This window comes from Dermacentor silvarum, chromosome 1, assembly GCF_013339745.2.
Source record: "Dermacentor silvarum isolate Dsil-2018 chromosome 1, BIME_Dsil_1.4, whole genome shotgun sequence".
NCBI lineage: Eukaryota > Metazoa > Arthropoda > Arachnida > Ixodida > Ixodidae > Dermacentor > Dermacentor silvarum.
The window spans coordinates 181,975,958-181,999,249 of record NC_051154.1 but is presented as its reverse complement, the minus strand read 5'-3'; the positions used below and the strand labels follow the sequence as shown (position 1 = coordinate 181,999,249).

The window sequence follows — 23,292 nt, the reverse complement described above, 5'->3', positions numbered from 1 at the left end:
AATACATATACACAGGAAAAAAGAAAACGAAGAGCAAGGCTGACAACTGCCACCGGAAGGGGCACAACGCCTGCCTACTCTTCGGAAAGAACGAGCGAAACATAGAAGGAAAGATAGGAAGGAGGGGAGGAAGGAGGAAAGAAAGAGCGAGATGACAAATCTCAAAGAATAAAGTGAAACATACTGTACTGCCCGTCACTGCAGGCCACGCTACTAAAGAATGTAAAATAGAAGAAATAGTTTCTGTGTTACAAACATGCCCCTAAGTTCGTTACTTCTAGAAAAGTAACGAAGAGCGCGATGAGCCTGATCGCGCCGAGACGCACAGCCACTTGGGTACAAGCATTCGTCTATAGTGGGGTACACCGCAGGCCAAGGAGATGATAGTCCCTCACTAGTGACATGCGCTGCGTACTGAAAGCGGGACACTCCAATATTAGGTGCTGAAGTGTCTCGCAGTAACCGAAAGACGTACACGATGGACTGGCCACACGACCTTGTCATGTATAAACGTTCGCACACGCTCACACAGCCAACCCTTAGCTTCAGGAGTTGCGCTCTAGCGCGACGAGGCAAGGCTCGACCGCGAACACGGGGCGGGAACGTTCCACTTGCGACACGCTGGTCTGGATGCTATTTGAGTAGGTGGACGTTGCTGTGACGAATCAGCAGACGAGCGTCATCAAGCTTGCACAAAATTTCAGGGCAAGCACACAGTCGTTATGAGTGAAAGTTGAAGCCAGCCGAACAGCCTGTTCATTTCCGGCGATCCCTACGTGTGAAGGTATCCATTGGGCAACGAGAGATACCCCACGTGATGAAATTTTGTTGGCAGAGTCAGTAATGCTGCGCACAAGTGGGCAATCAATATGATTGCTTTGTAATCTGGTAAGTGCAGTGCGGGAGTCCGTAAAGATGGCAATCTTCGATGTGATTAACTCGTCTTGCACGTATTTCAGTGCAGCATTAATTGCTGCTAGCTCCGCAGTTGTCGACGAGGCTGGATGGGGTATACGAAATATACGTCGTACTTCAGTCGAAGGGCAGAAAAAGCTGCAGAGGCGCCTTGACCGTCGCTGTGTACAGATGCATCTGTGAAATAGAAGCAGATAGAAAAAAGTACTTCCCTTCTCTATATCGTGAGCACATGCCTCTCCACCCAGTATTTTTTCTCAGCAATGAACCACTTTTTAATATGAAAGCGGCGTTGAAAATTACAGCAAATGATTGAGGACCTTAACCGAGAAAGTGTAAGAGGGGGGTTGAAGATTAATATGCAGAAGACAAACAAAATGTTCAATAGCCTGGCAAGGAAACAAGAATTCGGGATCGCCAGTCAGCCTCTAGAGTCTGTAAAGGAGTACGTTTATCTAGGTCAATTACTCACAAGGGACCCTGATCATGAGAAAGAAATTTGCAGAAGAATAAAATTGGGTTGGAGTGCATACGGCAGGCATTGCCAAATCCTGACTGGGAGCTTAATTACCACTGTCGTTGAAAAGAAAAGTGTACAATCATTGCATTCTACCGCTGCTAACATATGGGGCAGTAACTTGGAAGTTAACAGAGAAGCTCGAGAACAAGTTAAGGACCACACAAAGAGCGAGGGAACGAAAAATGTTAGGCCTAACGTTAAGAGACGGGAAGAGAGCGGTGTGGATCAGAGAGCGGTGTGGATCAGAGAGCAAACGGGGATAGCCGATAGTCTAGAGTTGACATTAAGCGGAAGAAATGGAGATGGGCAGGCCATGTAATGCGTAGGATGGATAACCGGTGCACCATTAGAGTTACAGAATGGATACCAAGAAAAAGGAACCGCAGTCGAGGGTGTCAGAAAACTAGGTGGGGTGATGAAGTTAGGAAATTTGCAGGCACAAGTTGGATTCAGCTAGCGCCAGACAGGGGTAATTGGAGATCACAGGAAGAGGTCTTCGTGCTTCAGTGGACATAAATATAGGCTGATGATGATGATGATGATGATGATGATGATGATGATGATGATGAAACATTTTAGCAGAAACTGCTACCTTAAAAACCACTTCACCAGGCCATTTGTAGCACGACGTCCTCTTGGAGGTCTTAACTGCAATGCAAGCGTACTTGTAGAGCACGTGTCTTCCAGCCTTTGTGTCCAAGGGCCCTGTTGAAGTACTAGTGCCACCTATATAGTGTCACCTATAACTCTCACTAATGATGCTTCATCGCAAAACTTTTATGATCATAGCACACATCACTGATCAGTGTCATTATTTTAATATAATTATATCTAAGCAACTTACAGCAGCGGTCTTAGGCCCTCCTTACAGCCACGGTACATCAATATTTCAGGTTTCATTGTCACTTCTTTACACCATGTGCCTGGCGCCCTTTGGCCAGAACTGGCCCTTGCGCCACGAAAATTAATTAATCAATTAATTATACCGTCGGGTTCAGGTGCGGATTTCACTTTTAGCCTAAAAACCATGTTGACGCGATGATAAGTTACAATGTTATAATCTGAAATGGCTAGTGTGATGCTGTTTGCTGAGAGGCTATGAAAAAAAAAAAAGGAGAAAAACATTGGCTCGCCATCCTGGCCCTGCGAAAGTGGATGTCCAGCGAAGTTGTTGAAAACAACCACTAAAACTGCTGAGGGGGGTGTGCAATGCTTATATTGCTTTAGAGTAATCATAGTAATTTTAATTTAGAGTAGTGGTAACAATGGGAGTAATGGTAATATTGGCAGCAGGCCGCCGCTCATAGCGGTGCTGCAACAACATTGAAATCAGTTGCTAGGCAGGTTCTTTTATATACGAAAGGCTAGGGACGTCACTCCCCACGTCGCAAGCTGTCGTTGGCGCGGCAGCTTGCGCGACAGTAATCTTTACCGGGAAACATACGCGTGGAGAGCTACGCATTGTTATCAGGAGCGCCTTATCAGAAGTTATGTGGTTCGGACGCATGTTTTGAGCTTGTTATTTATTGAAACATATGCTGTTCTGTATGTTGTATGCGTGATTCCAAAGAATGTATGCAATGTTCGCCTCACTTTGCTGACTGCTTGAAGACTCTACCTTATGGGGGTACAAGCCACTGCTCCTGACCCTGCACAGCCGCCGGGATCGGCCCATGTATTTTTGCTGACGGACGCGGAGACGAAAAATGCCGACCAACTTGAGGCTAACAGCTTGGCTGTTAGCTGTAAAACGCTAACTGTTTGTTGGCTGTAAAACGCTGTGAAAGTGATTGTTGAAATGCTGAGCGATAGTCTTAGGATTGGTTATCGAGCCTCCTTGATGCACAGTGTTACTTATTGGTGTTGCGTTCTCTAATGTTTTGCCTAAACATACCACGGCCGCTATTGATAAATTTGGAAGGGCGATTAAAAAAATGCCTCGCACTTTTTATGGAGCTTGAAATATTACGGCAAAAGCGGAATATGGAAAATTGGTCAAACTAAATTTTTGTAAGTGCCTGCGTCATGGGGCAAATCCTTGGCTTACAAACGGCTCCACAGAACACGAAGAGATCGTCTTGATGTCTCGATCCTATTTGTACTTCGTGTTCTCTGGCGCCGTTTGTAAGCCATGACAAGCCCAACAATACGTTTTGACAGGGTAAATTCCACAACGACTGCATAATCCGAGTTGTGCCGGCTTGCGGGGGGCGTATGATCCAGTGTGCGTGACACCGCGCGAACACTGGACCCAACCCACTGAATTAAAACTACTGAGCTTCTCGAGATGGCCTGTACACGAAAGAAACTAGCTCGTTCTACATAATAATGCGGCAGACTTATATGTATCATTCAAGGGCGTTCAGCGTTATGGGATATCATCGAAAACAGCTGAAAGGGAGGGGGACGTACGTGGACGTGAAGTGGAAGTAAATATGACCTAGGAGTGAAGAGAAGGCAGGCGTAGGCGATTACGTAAGCGTCACGTGACACTGTCGCCGCCGTGGTAGGAGAAGAGGGCGGAGGAGGCGCGCTTGGGCATCACGACCCTCAGGCCCAACAAGCCTTAGTCGGGCGTGCCCGGGCGGCGGCTACCGCCACTGGGGTCCCCAACTAGGGACCTCCACCTAGTATTTGGAAGGACCAGTCCCTTACGGGCTGGTCCAAGCATACCTCCTATCCCTCCATAGCCTCCTGTCCACCACCACCCGCGTTGCTCCATCACTTACAAAAATTGTTATAGAAAATATGTCATCATTCTGGTGACATTTTTTGAGCTCATTAGACATTTTGAGATGCAACAGAATTTCATGCATGAATTTTTCAAAGGTGAGCGATCCTCTTCGCTCGTTATACCACCTGTATATTTTTTTTAGCTCAGCAATCAGACCAAACCGGAATCGCCTCTGAAGCTCGTCTTCGTCGAACACTTCCAAGATGTTCGTGCAATCCCAGTACACACGTTCGCGGCGCATCAGGAGCTCGGCAATCAGTTCGAGTCGAACCAGCCGCACGGCAGCCATATTGACGCAGCGCGATAAAGATTGGAACCAAGCCTGCGTACGGGCAGACTATGTTCCAGGCTTACTTCCCAAGCTTGTCCAAATCTAGCGGGCTGGCTTACGGTTTCGTGCAAGCGACTTATCGCCTAGGGAAGCTTAAGACTCCATAAAGACTGAAATCGCTCAGAAGACGGGACTTAGAATGGACTTAAGTGTATTTTTCAACCGGGCCTAAAATCAATCGCCTCTGAGGCATAGCGCAATTCTGTCTGTTCGGGTTGATTATCTGAAGGAGTGTGCCTTACTTGGGCGACAAATGGCAATGTCCAGGTCGCTATTTAAATACAGGGTGTTTCAGCGAACACTTTCAATAATTCTTAAAGGTTGCCTGTGGCAGATAGCACAATTCTAGTTCATAAGCTGGTCTACTCGAAGAGGCGGACATTACTAGCACAAGAAATTGAATTGCATAATCGAATAATTAACAAAAATTCACTAATTAAGTTTTTACCTAATTACTCGATGGCCCATATTGCAATTTACAAATTGTAGCCATGGAGTTCGCAAGGTGGATCCACTTGGAATGAATTCTCAGGATGACACCAGTTTCGAGGTATTAATACCCGAACTTTGCGGAGAAATACATTGGCGTTCCAGTTAGTTTCTTAACAAAACGTCGCTTTATGCATTGAAGCACAAAATTAACACGAAGAGGTTTATTCGGTGCCAATGTCTGCCTGATGGAGAATTCACCGACTGATAGAATCCCCCAAGCGCTTCGCGATGCATCTCTCTCGGGTGATAACAGGAGGAAACCGTTAATTTTTTTTTCAAAGCCCCATCGCTCCACAATTACCAAGCGAAAAGGTTCCTGAAAGTATTCTTGAACGTTCGCAAAGCGCAAACGAAAATAACTCCGCCGAGGAGTTATTCCCTAAGCGGTTAACTCCACTGTGTTCTTTGCATGTAATATTTCCGGTAACGATTTTTGCAGGCTGACGAATGGTTTGGCCTTCTTGTAACAACTGAATAATAATAATAATAATAATAATAATAATAATAATAATAATAATAATAATAATAATAATAATAATAATAATAATAATAATAATAATAATAATAATTATTATATATTATTATTATTATTATTATTATTATTATTATTATTATTATTATTATTATAATTATTATTACAATGGGAATAGGAGGCAGGAGAAACAGTGTAGTGCACAAATTGCCTGGCGAATTTTCCATTGCGCGACTACTATCACAAAATGCCAGACAAGTTCTGGCCCGTGGTCGATGTACTATGGAGTTTCATAACGGTCGCGTCTCTTTGGCCACGAGCCACTGTTTTCGTCGGTGTGGTGTGACGGGGACGCTTCTGCGACGCACGTGCACAGCGCTGTCCAAACACTCCATGCTCGTCGTGGAGCAACTGTTTACACGGCCACCCTTTGTCTCCAGTTCAGCCGTCCCTTCAGGAGTTGCGCGACTCCGAAAAAGAAAAGAAAAGAATGCTACGCACGCATCGCGTTGTTGTTGTTTATAAAGCGATAATAAGGAAGGAATGTGTGTGCTATTGTGCTACCTCAGAGCAGGTTAACACTGCGCACCGACACACACACACAAAAGAACGAAAGAAACGAAAAGAAAAAAAGTCGCAGTTTCGCCCGCAAGGCGAAACATCGATTACCCGCCGTGATGGATTAGTGGCTATGGTGTTGTGCTGCTAAGCACGAGGTCGCGGGATCAAATCCCGGCCGCGGCGGCCGAATTTCGATGGGGACGAAATGCAAAACCACCCGTGTCCCATGCATTTGGGGCCCGTTAAACATCCTCTGGTGGTCAAAATTAAACCGGAGTCCCCCACAGGCGTGCCTCATAATCAAATCGTGGTCTTGGCACGTAAAACCCCCGAAATCGATCAATCTATCATCAAGCATCGATAGCAAATTGGTAGACACGTTGAAAGGATAGTAGTTTTATCGGCCCTGTAAACTTGTAAACACTCTCTTACTAACTAAATTAACTAGCATGGTGTCCCGCTCACACAATCAAACATGAACACATCTCGATGTCCGCGGAAACTCGCTGTCAAAACGCTGGAGTGAGGAAGCGCAGCAGCAGCAGCGTGCGAATTGACCATCGGGCTGCTTGTCGCTTCAACGAGAATTAAGCGGTGAAAACAGCCCACGGTGGACTCTGTCCCCGTCGCAGATCGATTTCATTATAGGGACCGCGCGGCAGCGTACGGCCGCGCCATACGCAGCAGCCGCCAGAGTAGCAGCCGCCTTGAGTGCGACGGAAGACGGCGCGCTTCCTCCGCACTTTCCTCCTTCTGCGCGCGATATTGAGTCGCCATCATCGGCTCACCCTCGAACGCTATCACTCGCACATGCAGCATACGGTGCACGGCGACGATGTTATCGCCCTTGGACTTTATACGGAACATCACGGCGACGGTGACGGCAGAAATGCGTTTGGAGTGTCCATATAATTAATATCGGAATAAAAAGGAAAAATAAATTAATAGAGAGAAACGAAAAAAGAAAATTTGCTCGTATACCACGGTTACGTGGAAATCGGTGTTATGATAAGCTTTCTTTGATGTTCACGCAACTTCTAAAGCAAACTTTAAGCAAGCGTAACGCTAATGACGCGAATGGTTTGCACAAAATGACGCAAATGGCCCGTAACTTTACGAATTTCTCTGTAGATGACTTCTTCAATTATTTGCTGCCGACTCAGTGTAGCTGAAGGCTGCTCGCTCACTGCACGGTCTTGTTATGGCCTCAGAGCACGGTCTTGTCCCATTTGACCGATGCTGGGCGCCCAGCATCGGTCAACCCAGCCAACCCAACCCAGCCCAGCATCGGTCAACCCAGCCGACCAGCGACGCCGAAGCCCCCCCCCCCCCCCCCCCCCCCCCACCTATTTTGTCTGTCTAGACCAGGTGCCCTGCCAAGTGTCTCCGCACCTTACGCTCTCTCCCCCTTCCTCTCCTTTGTTCTACGACGGACCTTTTAAAAGCGGCACACCGCCACCTCCGAAGAATTCCCCCTGAAGAAGGAGCCGAATTGGTTCCGAAACGTCGGGCTAGTAAATTTCCTTATTTGGTTGGAGCCAATCTCTAAGTCTTAAAGGTATAGGCTGCATGCTAAAAGAGCTAAACACCGAAGTTTAAATAATTTACGACGGCGTTCTTGCCTCCATGCTCATTGCCAGTTTGCAGGCTTGTTTTAACTATCGTCCCAACAACTTCGCATTTACAATAAGCCACGCTGCTAGCGTACATGAAGGCATTTTCGGCGTGGTCGCTCAATGTCTATTGAATTCTGCTGCTGAGAACGAAGTTGTCGTTTCAATTTCTGCTAAGAAACAAAAATTACGCAGATACTCCTCTGGGAGTTGGCTAAGTATGCGTAAGCATTGTGCCACTTGATCATCCCCACGCAGCCCGGTGTCACTATCGATGTTATGAAACTTTATCCGACCAGTACAAACGACAGCACTGCTCCGACACGAACTGCTGCTGACGGTGGCGCAAAGTGAATTGATGACGCAAGCAAATTACTACAGGTGGCGGCGCCAGGTGCGCTGATGACGTTCCGCTCATTATAAGCCGTTATCGCTCTTTAGTGCCTTATCCATCTCCGTCAAACCATTATGAACCGTCATCAACCGCACTCCGGCAGCGGTTGCGTCTGGCGCGGCCGCGAAGGCCGTATCTTGAAAGCGATCTGCGATGGAGACAGCGAGCGCCGACTGCTGACAGCCTCGTGGGCTCTGTGTTCTCGACACTGAGTTCGCCTTGAAGAGAGACGCGCAGGCCCCAATTTTGAAAGCGACCTGCGATGGGGTCTCAGTCCAGTCAGTGCTGACAGTTTCGTGTGCTCTGTGTTCTCGCCGGGTAGCTCGCTTTGAAGCGAGAGCCAGCAAGAAGGTGAATTCGCTCACTGCTGCGGAGGCTGTCTTGAAATCGATCGTCTTAAGGTGGATACACACATGAGGGCAAAATCCCGCCTGCTCCGCGGGCCAAACAGTCAGGTGATCACTTGAATCCGGCGCAGCCGAGTTAGGTCGCATTCCCACAGCAGGAGCGCCGTTTGCTTAGTCCGCGTGCTTACTATCGACTCCAGCGCTGCGCCTTTGCATAATCGGCGTGCTCTTATTCCATAGCGCTGTGAATCCCTCAACAAGAGCCAAAAAAGTGATGGTTGTCTCTTCGCTTAGCGTTTTCATGCGCACATCACTCAAGTTGAGGACACGCGGGCTACGCGGTCTGAGCAAATGGAAATGCGCGCGCAACCATGACTCGCCTTTCTCGCTGCACCACAGCAAAAGCACGTGCGGTCACTGCTGCACAACAACAACACACGTGGCTTCAAGCCGAGAACACGCCATCGTAGCCACGCCAATCTGTCCAATGTTGGCAGATTTGACGCTGACTACGCTAAATTGAGGTCAGACGACCGCCAAACAGACGGATGGAAATATCGGCGAGCATTTTCAATCCGGACCGCGAGTGGAGGAGCGCGCGCGGACTAGTCGAGAGCGGCACTTTTTGATGACGCGCGCGTCACGTGATACGCCATCCGCTGCGAAAATTCCTCCTCCGTCCGGTCGTGTGAATGCACCTTTACGGGACGGACGGACGGACGAATGGACGGACGGACGGTTGTTCTAGTTGGGTATAGGACAGAAATGCTTATTCATTTAAAAAAGAACACGGTTTGTCGTGTCGTTGAAGCGAATAAAAAGACTGGTTTTACCGAAGGTGTGACGGCGTTGTACGAAATATCTGACAAAGGCAGGCGATTGATTTCAGTATTAGGTGTAGGCGGATTGCGGCGTCGACGTCTTCAGCAGAACCAACAGCGCCGACAAACCAGTATACCATAAGTGAGTTGACTGCTTTCGGTGTTACATTTCTCAGAATTTATCCTTGCCTCGCTGTAGACTTTATTTAGTCACTACAAACTTCAGATGGCAGCTTCTCCTAATAAACTCTCCCAGCTACAGCTAGGGATCATGGACTGCCTCTCCAGGGAAACACGCACAAATGCTCCGTAGAAAAATCACGACGGCGATATGAGTGATGGGCTTATTGGTTATCCAGCTTCTTTTGTGTTTATGTCTGTGTCGTTTTTTTTTCTCCTTTTTTCTTTTTGTTCGCAGTTCAAACACCGGTCATCTAGGCAATCACCTCGGTCCGCTAAACAGTTGTGCGGCCGTGATTGCGAAAGTGTTGATCGTTCGAGGGCCTAAGTATACTGCGGCTCAGATAGATGGGCATCGCAGGGCAGGAGCGATGAAGTGGTGCGTCGACTTCCGGCGCGTGCGCTTGTTTAGCTTATTTACGGGCCAACTTTGACACGAGCCAACGTTCATTTCCGACAGCGTCATGTGCCGATAATGGCTATATCTTGATCGGAAAAGTACACGTTTCGATATCTGCACCACAATTCCGGCCTGAGCTGGTTGGATTTCTCGCGCAAGGACGCGGGCGCGCGACTCCAACCGGTCTGTTATCTGTGCTCGGGCTCTTGCTGCAGCAATATGCAATACAAAATCGAGTACGGCTCTCCCAAGCGATACAAGGCAATCGCTACAGATAAATACGTCTGCCTTCTGTTGGTCAACGTATTTCCCCGTGGGGGGACACCATGATATAGACGAGTCGGTGAGACATGTCTGAAGCGTTTTCTGGCCTAGTGGAAAGAGTGACTGTTCTTTTGTTTGAGCTTAAGCTCAAACACTTAATACATACTTAAATCATTACTTCAATACTTTAATACTTAGGAAAACAGAGAAACGCCGACCAAGTGTTCTCTTCATTATGCTTCCTCCCGATTAGACGAATGAAAAATTATGGGGTTTTACGTGCCAAAACCACGATCTGATTATGAGGCACGCCGTAGTGGGGAGACTCCGGAAATTTGGACCACCAGGAATTCTTTAACGCGCACTTAAATCTAAGTACACGGGTGTTTTCGCCTTTCGCCCCCATCGAAATGCGGCCGCCGTGGCCGGGATTCGATCCCGCGACCTCGTGCTCAGCAGCCCAACACCATAGCCACTGAGCAACCACGGCGGGTCCGATTAGACAAATTATCGTCGAACCATCAATTTCTTAAATACTTACTTAGTGGACCATACAGACATACAGCTCAGGAGACCTAACCAAACCTGCCTGAAGGTGAACAGCAGTATGTAAACGCCGCAAAAAACACAAAAAACACATGAACAAATTTAGGGAAATGAAGCTTGCTTTCGTTTTTCTGCGTAAGCATGAAAATAAAGGAATACGCCATATTGCCTGACACATTACTAGTGCAGTACAAACTTCTAGTGACAGTTTTGTGGTATACCGAGAAACAATGAAATGGAAAATGAGACATCCACCCAATCGTATGAATTGCTACAAAAGTGCTACAATTGCCCCGTGACTACCTAGCCCACATAAGCGTCTACTCCTTCACAACTTCAAGACACTCAATACAAATCACGAAATTTTGTTCGCTTGCCAGGCTACTGAACGTTACTTTTGTTTTCTGCACATTAATCTTGAAGCTATTGTCGATTCCATATATTGCGCAAATATCTCGATATTGTAGGTATCGTCTCAACGGGTGACCGCTTCTACTGAGTAACTAAAGCTTAAAGGGGTGGTAAGCAGAGGTGTAGCCAGAAATTGCTTCTTCTTTTCTTTTCGACCCGCCGTGGTGGCGTTGTGGCTTTGGCGGTGCGCTGCTAAGCCTGAGGGCGCGGGATCGAATCCCGGCCGCGGCGGCCGCATTTCGAAGGGGGCGAATTGCAAAAACGCACGTGTGCCGTGCATTGGGGGCACGTTAAAGAACCCCCAGGTGGTCGAAATTAATCCGGAGTCCCCCACTACGGCATGCGTCATAATCATATCGTGTTTTGGGCACGTAAACCCCCAGAAAGTTTTTCTTTTCTTTTCTTTCTGTTCTGTCTCTTCTTTTTTTTTTTTTGGGGGGGGGGGTGCTTTTTTGGCTTGCACTTGATCAGGGAAGGGATGTGGAGGCTGGCGGTTATTCTCTTACGTCGCTTTTCTTTTTTAGGGGGGGGGGGGGAGGGGGAGTCGTGCCAGGATCGACTCCTTGTCATATTCGCGAAGAATGAAGTCAATTGCCACAACAACAAAAAAAGAAAAGAGAGAGAGATAATTATGCAGACTCCACACACTCGGGGAATCGGTGTATGCGAAGTTTTCATGAGCCAGCAAGGCAGAATGGCGTTTTACAAGACCGGGGTTAAAATCTTTATTTTCCCCCGTTTTATCGCACGTTAGGCGCCAAATAAAGTAAGGCTCTCATTTAGGAATAAAGGAGGATGTAATTCCTTTAATTTTGGCATTTGTTTAATGAACACTTAACAACACAGGTCACATTCGAACAGCACAAAACATGGTTAAGAGACACTGTATGAAACATGAGGGAACTGGTTTCGCGCAGAAAGGGGGGATGCATGCCGCATTGACTCTTGGCACGTGGAGGTGGCGGAAAGTCTACGTCCAGACTGGTTCGTTCTGCCAGTTGTCAAGGTCAACTCGTGGGATGTCCTCGCCGCTGCAGTCGACCTTAGGATTCCTGCATTACACGGAGCAAGCGTTCCACGATAATAAGTTTTTTGACGTCTGAAGAAACAACTTCAATCTTTATTTTTTTTGTAAACATCACGCCCATTCTGCGATGAAAGAGAAAGAAAATGTTTCTAGGCACTCACCAGTTTGCTTCCCTGATCATGACGAGGGGCTGTACGTATTGCAAGTTTGTGTTATCACAAATGATGCGAGCCAAGCTTGCCTTGCGGATTTGCTCAACTTGCACTGAAAAAAATAAAGAAAGAAAGCGATATGGAGTAATACATCACATTGGAACATAAATAAGCAAGCTTTAGGTGTGGGGGTCGTGAAAGTACACAAAACCGAACAGAACTAAATCTAATATAACACGAATGCTAAAACTGTGGTCACACGTTTCCCCCACTTATATTCTATTCATTCTATTCATTGTATGTCTAAACAGTGTAACGATTGTCATTAACTAAAGTCGCATTCTTACTCAAGCACGAACTTTCATGTCTGAAGGTTTAGAAGGTGTAGACAACTTCTGTTGACTGCGTTATTGCCGCAATGCGAATTTGAATGCGCAAAATTACTGGTGATGTTTACTGTACATGAGGTTATAAATAATGATCTGGAATCATCATCAGCCTATATTTTATGTCCACTGCAGGACGAAGGCCTCTCCCTGCGATCTTTAATTACCCCTGTCTTTCGCTAGCGTATTTCAACTTGCGCCTGCAAATTTCCTAACTTCATCACCGCATCTGGTCTTCTGCCGACCTCGACTGCGCTTCCCTTCTCTTGGTATCCATTCTGTAAACCTAATGGTCCATCGGTTATCCATCCTACGCATTACATGGCCTGCCCAGCTCCATTTCTAATTCCGCTTAATGTCAACTAGAATATCGGCTATCCCCATTTGTTCCCTGATCCACACCGCTGTCTTCCTGTCTCTTAACGTTAGTCCTGATCTGGAATAAGGGAGAATAAAGAAGAGCCTGGCGAGTCACATCTAGATACCATGCATTAACAGCACACACAGAAGGTTGATCACTTATCGAGGCTCTCTACATGACTCAAACAATGAAAAAGAGTTAGAAAATGCGATGCTCTGCTTGAGCCGGAGGCCACTATCTGCGCGCGAACAGCGCCGATAAAGGTGTGTTTTCAAAGTAAGCACATCAACGGACACTCCCACCTTGCGCCTTTACCCGCGATACGCTTGACGTCAGCGAACAACGTGTGCTGCGACCCTGTCGAGGCCCTGAGAGGGCGCTGCTCGAAGGACGGCAGTCGTGTGGCGGGTCGTACGATTCTCGCGTGACACGAGGCGTGTTCTTGCGCCTCCAAACATGTTTGCGTGAAGAAAACTGATTGACGTTTTCCAACCGAAGCTCGCGGCGAGCGAAGTTAACTGCTGTAATTCAGCCGCTGCTGAAGCACTCTATAGATAAAAAAAAAAAGAAAACAAATGTGCGCCGCAACATTCATATCGGGATGGAGTACCAGCGAAGCTGTGTAGCCTGTATACATGGGCTGCATATATTATGAAATAATACATTTTTTTCATACGCCACCACACTACGCCGACACCGAGCTTTGTTGCACGCTTCGCCCAGTGAAACGCTATATTATCGCGGCTCGCTGTTCGCTTGCAAATGCGACTGGAAAAGATGCGACCACGGAAGCTATCGACAAACAGGCGAAATGCGAATAAATAACTCGGCAGAGGCACTAAGGACTGCTTACGTGCGCGAATGCAAAAGCATTAAATCCTTTTGGTGAAACCTTTAGTCGGCCAGATGGCTGCGACGGGACGTGTGCAATCATGCACGCACTAGCCGTACTTTCAGTCTAAAAGAACCGCGGAGCCACCGTGGTGTCGGGGAAGCGTGCTCGTCTGGCAACCCAGAAACCCGGGTTCAATTCCCCCCCAGACCGAATTGTTCCAAGTGTTCTTTACAAAGCCATTAATTTACTTGGTTCACAGGAACCTCCCTGAGAAATTTGACGTCAATCCGAACGTTTTCCCTTGTTTTTACTCCTTGCGCCGTGGGCCATTCCTGTCCACGCTCCGTGATACGGACGTAAGCTGGCCAGCGTAAGCCCCCCCCTCCCCTGGGAATGCATACGGGGGCTAGAGGTAAAGAGCGTCACTGTAAAATATGCACGCTTCTAAGAGCCGCGGTTTGGGTACACCGCGAAAGCGCGAGCAGTGGTCGCAATAACAGACAAAACATATTTCCAACGTCAAAGGGCCACTTAAGTTACAGACACAGTAGAAGCGGAGCGCATAATTTTGAGGCTTGTATTCTCACTTACAGTTCAGCGTCAAGAAGCACTAGTTTTCTGGCAAACAAGAGGCGGGAAATGGCGGCTCACGTGCACTGTTGACTCACGCGAAGGAAACACAATTGTGGATTCCAGTCCACGGAAGCATCGCAGAATTGCGCAGTTGAAATTTAGCTGAAAAAGCAGCAGCTACAAAGGAAGTCAAAAGTAAAGCTTCTCATTGGCTCTGACCTTCGTTGAAAGACGACTCCAGTCCTCCGTTCTCGTACCAGAAGCGGTCTCCGTTCTTCATCCTTCGGAACTGCTCCGCAACGATGCAGGCGAAAGTGGGGCCCAGCGTGCCTCCGGGCACCGAACGCTCATTCACGCCCGCAGGGAACAGGTCGATGTCGTCGGGGTACCTGTGCAGCGACATACGCGTTTTTGTCTCGCTCGCTCGAAATTATGTTCACAACAACACAGCCCGGGTTTCGCGTCACTGCCTGGCTGTTGGGTCGGAAAGAGAAGTTTAATAGACTTAACAGAACCTATCAAATCAACAGAGGTCAGCAAATTCGCGACGCCGACATGGCAAGAGACATGAAAAAAAGAGTCGCTATCTGGGCGGATATATTTGCGTATATATATGTGAAGGTTATATGAAACTTCCAGCCAAGTGCCTTTTACAACCCATGTACTCTCACCAAGTATGCAGATCATAATTATATTAATTACTACATTAACTTCGTAGATAAAACCTGAACATATAATGTTGGCTTACAGAAATCTCTAAAGCACACCGATCTGTTAATGTAATTGTGAATTATTATCACCGCATTCTTGGAATTTCTTTGATTTGGCCGCTAAGTATGTTCGTGTGCCCCTTCTTCGCCAATCTTCCAAAATGGGCATGCTCCACTACGGTTTCTGCATAAAAGCTGAACATTCAATATGTCGGCTCACAGATATCTCTAAATCAAATCGATGTGTTAATAGAATGGTGAATTATATTCACGTATTCTTTGATTTACTTTTTTATCTATCCATTCGATATATGCCACCGGGAATGTTCCCGTTCTTGGACAATGCTCCAGAATGGGCATGTCTCACTGTGACACAAGAGGTACAGAATCCCTAAATGTTGCTTGATACGTGTCGCGCTTTTCTGTGTGTACACTTGTCATCACCATTCTTCTCTCAACAAGCATTATACATCGCTTTCGTCCTCGTGACGTCGCTGCGTCACACTGTGCATCCACCTGAATCGGAGTTTGCGTTTCGGCATAGATTCTGAATGACGCAGTGCATAAGCATAAAAATTGCTCGACAATAAAGTTGTGACCTTTGTTGTGGATAAGCAAGAACATTCCATAAGGTTAGATTCCTTGCATAGGACGAGAGTAAGCAAGATTGTACGTATTGCCGTGAGTTGTGAAGCACTTAATTAGCGCGCGCTTTACTAAAACTTCGCTTCATATAGATTCCAACATGTGCGTTGAATCTCATTAATTTTTTTGGAGTAAGAAAATACAGTGGGGAGGTGCGATGCAATTTTTCAGGTGGAGCTTGTACTAAATTCTTACGTTGTCTCCGGTTTGTGAAAAGGAGCGCTAACGACAATTGGAGAAGATGATAGTGAAACACCAAGTGCAGAGCTGCTGCTGTCACATTTTTAGGTAGATCATGCTTCGCGCATTTCCTCATTATTTGAAGAACCGGAAGTTAGACGACGCCACTGATGAGGCGGCAGCTAAGGTTTGGAAGTTCCGGTAATATTGGAGAGTTTTAGATTAGCGGACGCACGAAGCTTTCCTCTTGCGCACGCAAGCCGCTTTCGATCCCAGCAAAACCGAAACAGACTTTGGGTTCTTGTGCACGCAAGACGCTTACGTCCCCTAATCTAAAGCGCTCTACTGGAACAGACAGGCACGAGTGCGGTAACATGCCACATTGCTAAAAGTAGCGAAGTATTGTACTTAAGACTTGGAGATTGACTCCAACCAAATAAGGAAATTTACCCGAAACGTCGGGCTAGTAAATTTCCTTATTTGGTTGGAGTCATTCTCTAAGTCTTAATCAATTTTCCCAACCAGACAGGTAATTCTGTCGAAATGTTTAGCTTCAAGTATTGTACTTGCACGAATAATTAGCACGGCGAAGAGAAAGCTCCGCACAGGCTTCAGTAAGCTGATGATTGCGCACATGCTCTGTGAAAACTTCGGCTACGGGCAATTACAGGGCGACCATTTCTACTTCAGCCCATGAATACCTTGGGCTCAATCGAGGTCATCTATATCGCACGTATCTAATGGTTGGAGAAAGACATGGTTTCTTTGTTCGTGACACTTTCTATACCAGCCTGTTCAATAAAGGCCGAGGAATAGGATTTACAGCTGAAGATTTTGCAGTGCTACTGTGGTTATATTTCTCTGTTTACTGAATAAATTGGCAGCGGGCTGTATCGTGATGAAACGGTAAGAAAATTGGCTCCTGTTCTATCTCACAGGTTTATCTTGGCTCACCATCAGCCCAAGATAATTCGTGTGCAGAATCTCGTGTCCCTAAGTGAAAGCTTTCGGCACTCACTTTCATAATTCTGTACATTTTTTTATATATGATTGCGGAAATGGCGCGAACTCTGTATCAATTTCGCATGATTATTTTGCTAATTATTTGGGAAACATTAAATAGGGAAATGCGTACTGGAACGTGTCAGTAGTCCTGGTAAGAGCTGCCTTCGAGATGATATGCCAACTACTATACGAGAACAAGATGCACGAAACATAGTTATGCCGCCTATAAGGATCGTAGTTTTGTAAGTGATCGTTTTTTAGTATGTAAGTTGACTCTCATATACACTATCTCTCAGCTAAAGAAACGAGTGGCCGAGTTTTAGTAAGCTGCAGTTGTCTGCTACAGGTTTGAGTGTAGGGCGTGACACCGCTTCATTCGAACATGTCACTTCTACGGAAAACACTGATGCCATCTACGTATCGTAATTAATTTGAATTGTTCGCATTTAGGTGCGCTTCCATAATAGTCTTGCAGTTAAATAACTGTGGCGTTTGCGATCATTCACTGACTGTAGAAGTTGTGGCGCTGTCGTCAGTAGAGACTGCAGTAGAAAACCTTACACAGCTTGCGTGAATTTGTGCAGTTACGCAGTTTAGCCTCTTGTGACCGATGGCTCAATAGCCCTTCGAACGATGCTGCGCCGCGTAGCGGCTCCCTTGGGTGGCACAACAGACTATTCCATAGAAGTTTCGTGACCACAATAAAAGTTACGAAGGGACTTTGCTGAAGGTTAACAGCACAGGCGTATTACCCTGAAACTTCGTCAAGGCATCTTGTGCATCTCACACGATATACGGGAATTTCTGTAGCAACCTTTCTTATGAGCACAATTGAAATTCACGTCTGCTCTAATAAACGTCCAAAAATGTCGTATGACACCCACCCACCTCCATATCTACGCAGGTTGATTTTTGAGGCTGATTTCGACGAAACGGCGTGCTTACTTGTAGACCTGTGCGAATGCTTGCGCCGACTCGGGCGTCATGATCTCGGCGAGCTGCGAGAAGTCGGTGATGCGGGCCATGCCACAGTACTCTCGCCAGTCGTTGTAGCTAGGAATGCCGTGGTCGCGGGCCCGCTGGATGTTCAGCGCCACCAGGTCCATGCCGAAGCCCTGGCCCAGCGGCTCGTACAGGTGGTTTGTCAACTGCACACACCGCCGTCGCGCTATGAGTTTTCTTCTTTCTGTTTTGCCCATGGCGGCGGCATGGACAACGTTTCGTATTTATTATTACCTGTTGTACTTGTCTCTTCATAACGCCCTTTTACATCTACCTTAGAGGCGATAGCCAATTATCGTACGCCGACTAAAACATCACTCAGAAACTTCGGGCGACCGTGAAAGCATGAACTTCCCTGGAGGCGCCGCCTTAGATGACTCACTCGCGTGGTGGAAACACCCGCGCTGTGGAATTAGCGTGTAGTGTTTTTAGTGAGTTAGAGACAGTGGTAGAGGTGTAGGCACATGCGTGGCACCGTTGTCAGTGAGGCTGATGAGAATATAAAACCGGTTGCTCACTTACAAGGAACCCCACTCGACCCCACGATCCTCAATGTATTTGAATAAAATCCAGCGGCCTGCGTTAATTATCCTTTCAAAGGTATTCAAAAGCGGCCTTAATACCTATAAGCAACGTAACACAACGTCTCAGAGGATCACTAAAATGTCGTCAGTCAAGAGGAACCTTATGATCCCACCGCTGTCGCCATCACAATTCTCGAAAACACCCGTGTACTTAGATTTAGGTGCACGTTAAAGAAGCCGAGGTGGTCAAAATTTCCCGGAGTCCCCCACTACGGCGTGCCTCACAATCAGATTGTGGTTTTGGCACGTAAAGCCCCATAATTTAATTATTTAATCACAATTCTGCACATAACGTGTGAATAATCGCTCACAATGAAAAATTATCATTCCTTCTTTTAATTGAAAGATTTTGATGTGCACATTCCTTCTCAAAAGTATACATGCAGACCATGGCAGCCAAGCCCAGGGGGAGCTTCGTCAACTCTATGCATCAGCCCCACTCCCCACCTTGAGCTGGGAGCCTTTAACAAAGCTTGTGCTTTCCCTGCAGGCAGCGGCGAAGTGAAGCTATATACGAGATAGCGCATTGGAGAACAGCTGTCCAGCTGCTGCCGTATCACAACCGATGCAGTGAAAACTTGGCCACACTCGCCTCAAAGTGATCGCTGGAATACTCCGTGAGCCATCGGACCAGATAAGATATGACTTTCTGCAGTCGTAGTTCTTTTCTCCATTATGATGACGTCAAGTTGTGGGAGAAGAAAAAAGCGACTGTTATCAAGCCTCTTGAATGTGATGAGAATGCGGTGGTGCAACATAGTCCGACGGTCGTGCGAGCATAAGTTGCATCCACTCTATATATTACGTAAACTTCCCTTTTCCACCAACATTGTGTTTCTTTTTTATTTGCTTTATGATTGAGAAATAAGAAGTACTAAAGCCCGCACGCAATCCCTCGGCAACCGAGATGTCTCGGCAAAATAATTCCCTAGCACTGGACAATTTTATATCTGAGCGCTGCGTCGTTAAATTAAAATTTATATTCTGGAGTGAAACGTGCCAGAACCCCGATATCATTATGAGGCGCGCGGTAATGGGGGACTCCGGATAAATTTTGACCACCTCGGGTTCATTAACGTGCACCAAATCTAAGTACACGAGAGTTTTTGCATTTCGCATCCATCGAACTGCGTTAGCCACGGCCTGGATGGAACTCGCGTCTTCGAGCTCAGCTGCGCAACGCTATACCTACTAGGCTATAGATAGCGCTATTAGCACTAACAATGTTTGCAGCTATTGCTGTAGTAATAAGAAAAGTAACCCAGAGTTTTGCAGCCGAATTTGATGCGTTTTGCTTACAATGACTCAGTCTTCTCCTTTAAACCTAACTTAAAGTACGAACCAAGAAGCGCCGCTCGTGAGCTAGGTGCGCATCGGAGGCCAGAGCAAATGGAAACTCATATTAGATCAGAAAGTTTGAAATTGCACGCACACAGTCTGAATGCGCGCAGTTTATCACATACGTAAAACTACAAAACACGCTTCTCCTTGTTTTCAGCTAACACGTTGCTTCTTTTTCTCGTATATTTCGTTTTACTGCTTAAATGTGTTCCGTTTATTACTGCTTCGCAAAGAACATATTAAATGGGCCGTGCAGCTCTTTTTGAATGTGCAACCAGCCTTGCCTCTAGACGATCCTAGATAAAGGAGAAACGAACGTGGGGTGGAGAAAAAAGTGAGCCAGCATGGCTATTTGCCGCCTAAAATCGGTCGCTGCCTGATCGGGCCTACGTTGCTCTTCTGCTGCTGACTTGTCAATGTGCAGAGCGTTGCTCTCGTGAGCGTATCGCTGCGGCTTCCAGTCGACTAGATAATAGATATGGGGAATGAAAGCCGCAAAGCTGGCACAAAATTCTAATTTTTGCCATTCTTGACTCTGCTTATAAGAAAGGTACTGAAAAAAAAAAAAAAAAAGATTACTACGAGAGGAGGTTCCTGAGAGCGGCGAGCTCTGACAACAGAGGCGTTTCGAAAGTTCGTTGGAAACTATTGTGGGGCTGCTCGAAGGTTAAATTTCGCAGAAAAGGCATCTGGAGACCCACTAAAGCTTTCGCGTGTGTGTTTATGTTAGCGCGCAAGCACATTCATATGTACACTATTTCTAGTTAGCTCATTAACAACAATAACAACAGATTTTATCTACAACAGCATCTAAACTTGCAACTTTCTGTACAAGATTTTCTAATCATCGTTTCCCAACGAGAACAACAAGAACATTATTTTCTTTTTCTGACCAACTAAGCTAGAGCAACGTGTTCATTTGGAGGAAAGAAGCAAGTTATGTGTAAGTGCCAATTTTCCTCGCCTCTAAAAACCAGACTATGGTTTGGTCATGGTCGAGACACGTACTGTTTAGATAATAATTCGGAAGCCGATTCGAAGGTGGTGTGTGAAAACGATTACGATTATTAGCGATGACATTGACCTGAGCAGAGCCTCGCGGCAAGTAACCAAAGAACTACAGCTTTCTCAAGCTTCATAATTGTGTCCGTAAAGCTCATGCTTCTCCGTTAGGGACCTTTGCTAGAGCACTGGATCCCGGAAACTGCTTCTCCGTGATGTTCTTTACTAGGACAATGTAATCGCTTTAGAAACCGACTTTCATATGCCCAGATATTCTTGCATAGGCCCATGTACAATACCACTTATGCAAACTCCACAAAGCACTATATGCATGTTTCCTTTTTTTTCCCTCTCGTTTCTCACAAGGCACGCACTGTTCCTTACCTGCTCAGTGACGAAGCGATCGTAGGTCTGAGCGGGCTGGCCGATGAGGCCACGATAGAAGCGGTCGAGGTTTCCGGGGGCGTAAATTTCTGCAGGGTTGAAGAACTGCGTCGCAAGCGGAACTCGCTTGTGCACGGAGCCATCCTCATTGATGAGCTCAATGTTTCCCTGGAACAGAAAGTGCGTGCGATTTGGGGAATGCTGAGAGGACCGAGGACGGCCACAGGAAAGGGTATTCAGGCCCAGAGGGCACGGCAACTCAGACAGTCTAGCCGCTGACCTTGCCTGCATACATGCTGCTTAGTCGGATTTTTGCAGAGGCGCCACGGGCTTCAGCCATCTGTACGCCGCATTGATTCAAATGCGTCTATGGTTTGATTGGTCTCTTCTATGCGTATACTTAAGACCTTCATACAATTTGAATATTTAACGCTAGAACTTAGTTTAACTGACTGATGAACTGGTGTAGCTAAATTTCTACTTAACATGCAAATGCGAGAGTTGGGAAGAAGCTCTTTCTTATCATTTTTCTTTCTTTTGCAAACAGAAAACAAGAAAAAAAAAAGAAAGCAGAGTGAACATTTATTTCATACAAAGACGCACATTGAGGCAAATCACGCGGAACTAGCGAGGCAGTCACTGAGCGAGCATAAACGTTCATGCAGCACGCCATTTTTGTAATATTTTTGATGTCTTGTGGCGTGCACATCTCAAACAATATAATGCACATCACAAGCCAGATATAGCCCCCCCCCCCCTCCCCCCTACGAGAACCCAAGATCACTGCTACTGTGACAGGATACACAGCGTATGTAGGCAACCGCAGGGCTACTGCGTTACTCACGCTAGTGAAAAAAATATTATCGACAGCGTGCATGAAACAGAAGACCTCGGAATCCTTCCCCCGACCATTCACGGCAACGTTGCAGCCCATCACGTGTATGTCACTAAGGTAAACGGCGCCCCGTGTCAAGCCGCCTCCTTCCTCTCCTTTGCCACCTCGTGCAACAGATCCACCCAGTTACACATCCAGTTTCTGGCAACCTTAACGCGCTACACAGAGCATAGGGATGCCGCATCAACAGTGATAAAGGCACCCAGATCCTTTACACCATCCAAAAACACCAGTTCACCATCCCTAATTACCCAAACTCCCCGACCACGCACGCCCAATGACGTCGAGCGTCATACCACCACTGACCTCCGCTCAAGGCTTACGCGAAGATTGGCACAATACACGAGACAAGCTCACGAGCGACCGAACTCTTATCCAAGTGCTCCTCTTTTTTTAAGGGGCACGTCCATCAGCACACACCCACAAGTTGGCATAAATTGAGGAAAACTTCGCCGCTAGTTTCTCTAGAATTACTCGGCTTTGCAGGATGGACTCAGATGATGGCTCACGCGAACACACACACCTTCACACAACAGAACCCCGAGCACCGTGAGATACCTTCTCATTGAGTACCCACCATGGACTCCTCCGCAGGTGGAGGAAAAACAAGTGCAATGGCAACCTCGAAAGCAGCATAGCTTAGGTTAATGCCGACATTGCCACGTACTCGGATTCTCCCATGGTGTAGCCCAACAACGCGCTACACGTGATCTTAGCCTGGCGTTTCGACCGAGGTTTCACCAACCCCGCGCACCGACCAAGGAAGCCCGCGAACTATCCTCAACTCCTCGACGAATATGCACCTCCAGACGTAATCTGCGAAATTCTTTGCGCCATATACAGGGTGTCCCAGCTATCATGCAGCACGATTTTAAAAAAGAGGAACGGCGTTACGCGAAGCAAACCTAGTGCGTATTGTTTCCAGTGCAGTGGAGTAGCCGCCAATAATTTTTTCGTTACTGAGATTTAATTAGTTAATTGTAATTAATTACCTAACTCGAGAAGTATTGTCCTAATTATCAAAGTGTCAATGAGAAAATTGTAGAGCAACACGAAAAACTCCCGATACATTTATGTAGCACGTATTGAGCAACAGAAAGCTGTATCGGGAGTTTTTCATGTTGCTGCACAATTTTCTCATTGACACTTTGATAATTAGGACAGAACTTACTGAGTTAGGTAATTAATTACAATTAACTAATTAAATCT

The 23,292-nt window shown here is 46.6% G+C and overlaps 1 protein-coding gene across 3 annotated transcripts in view; it reads right to left on the bottom strand.

Moving 5' to 3' along the window:
• Positions 1 to 11,806: 11,806 nt before the first annotated feature.
• The window catches only part of LOC119436490 (chorion peroxidase-like), a 70,893-nt gene continuing 59,407 nt past the window's right edge, over positions 11,807 to 23,292 (bottom strand). For all 3 annotated transcript variants that reach the window (XM_049658138.1, XM_049658139.1, XM_049658140.1), the window contains exons 13-17: positions 21,189 to 21,356; positions 17,821 to 18,023; positions 14,555 to 14,724; positions 12,190 to 12,292; positions 11,807 to 12,053 (exon numbers count right to left, since the gene is read on the bottom strand). In XM_049658138.1, the coding sequence (XP_049514095.1) occupies positions 11,972 to 12,053; positions 12,190 to 12,292; positions 14,555 to 14,724; positions 17,821 to 18,023; positions 21,189 to 21,356 (726 nt within the window). In that variant the 3' untranslated portion in view covers positions 11,807 to 11,971. The remainder of the gene's footprint in view (positions 12,054 to 12,189; positions 12,293 to 14,554; positions 14,725 to 17,820; positions 18,024 to 21,188; positions 21,357 to 23,292) is intronic.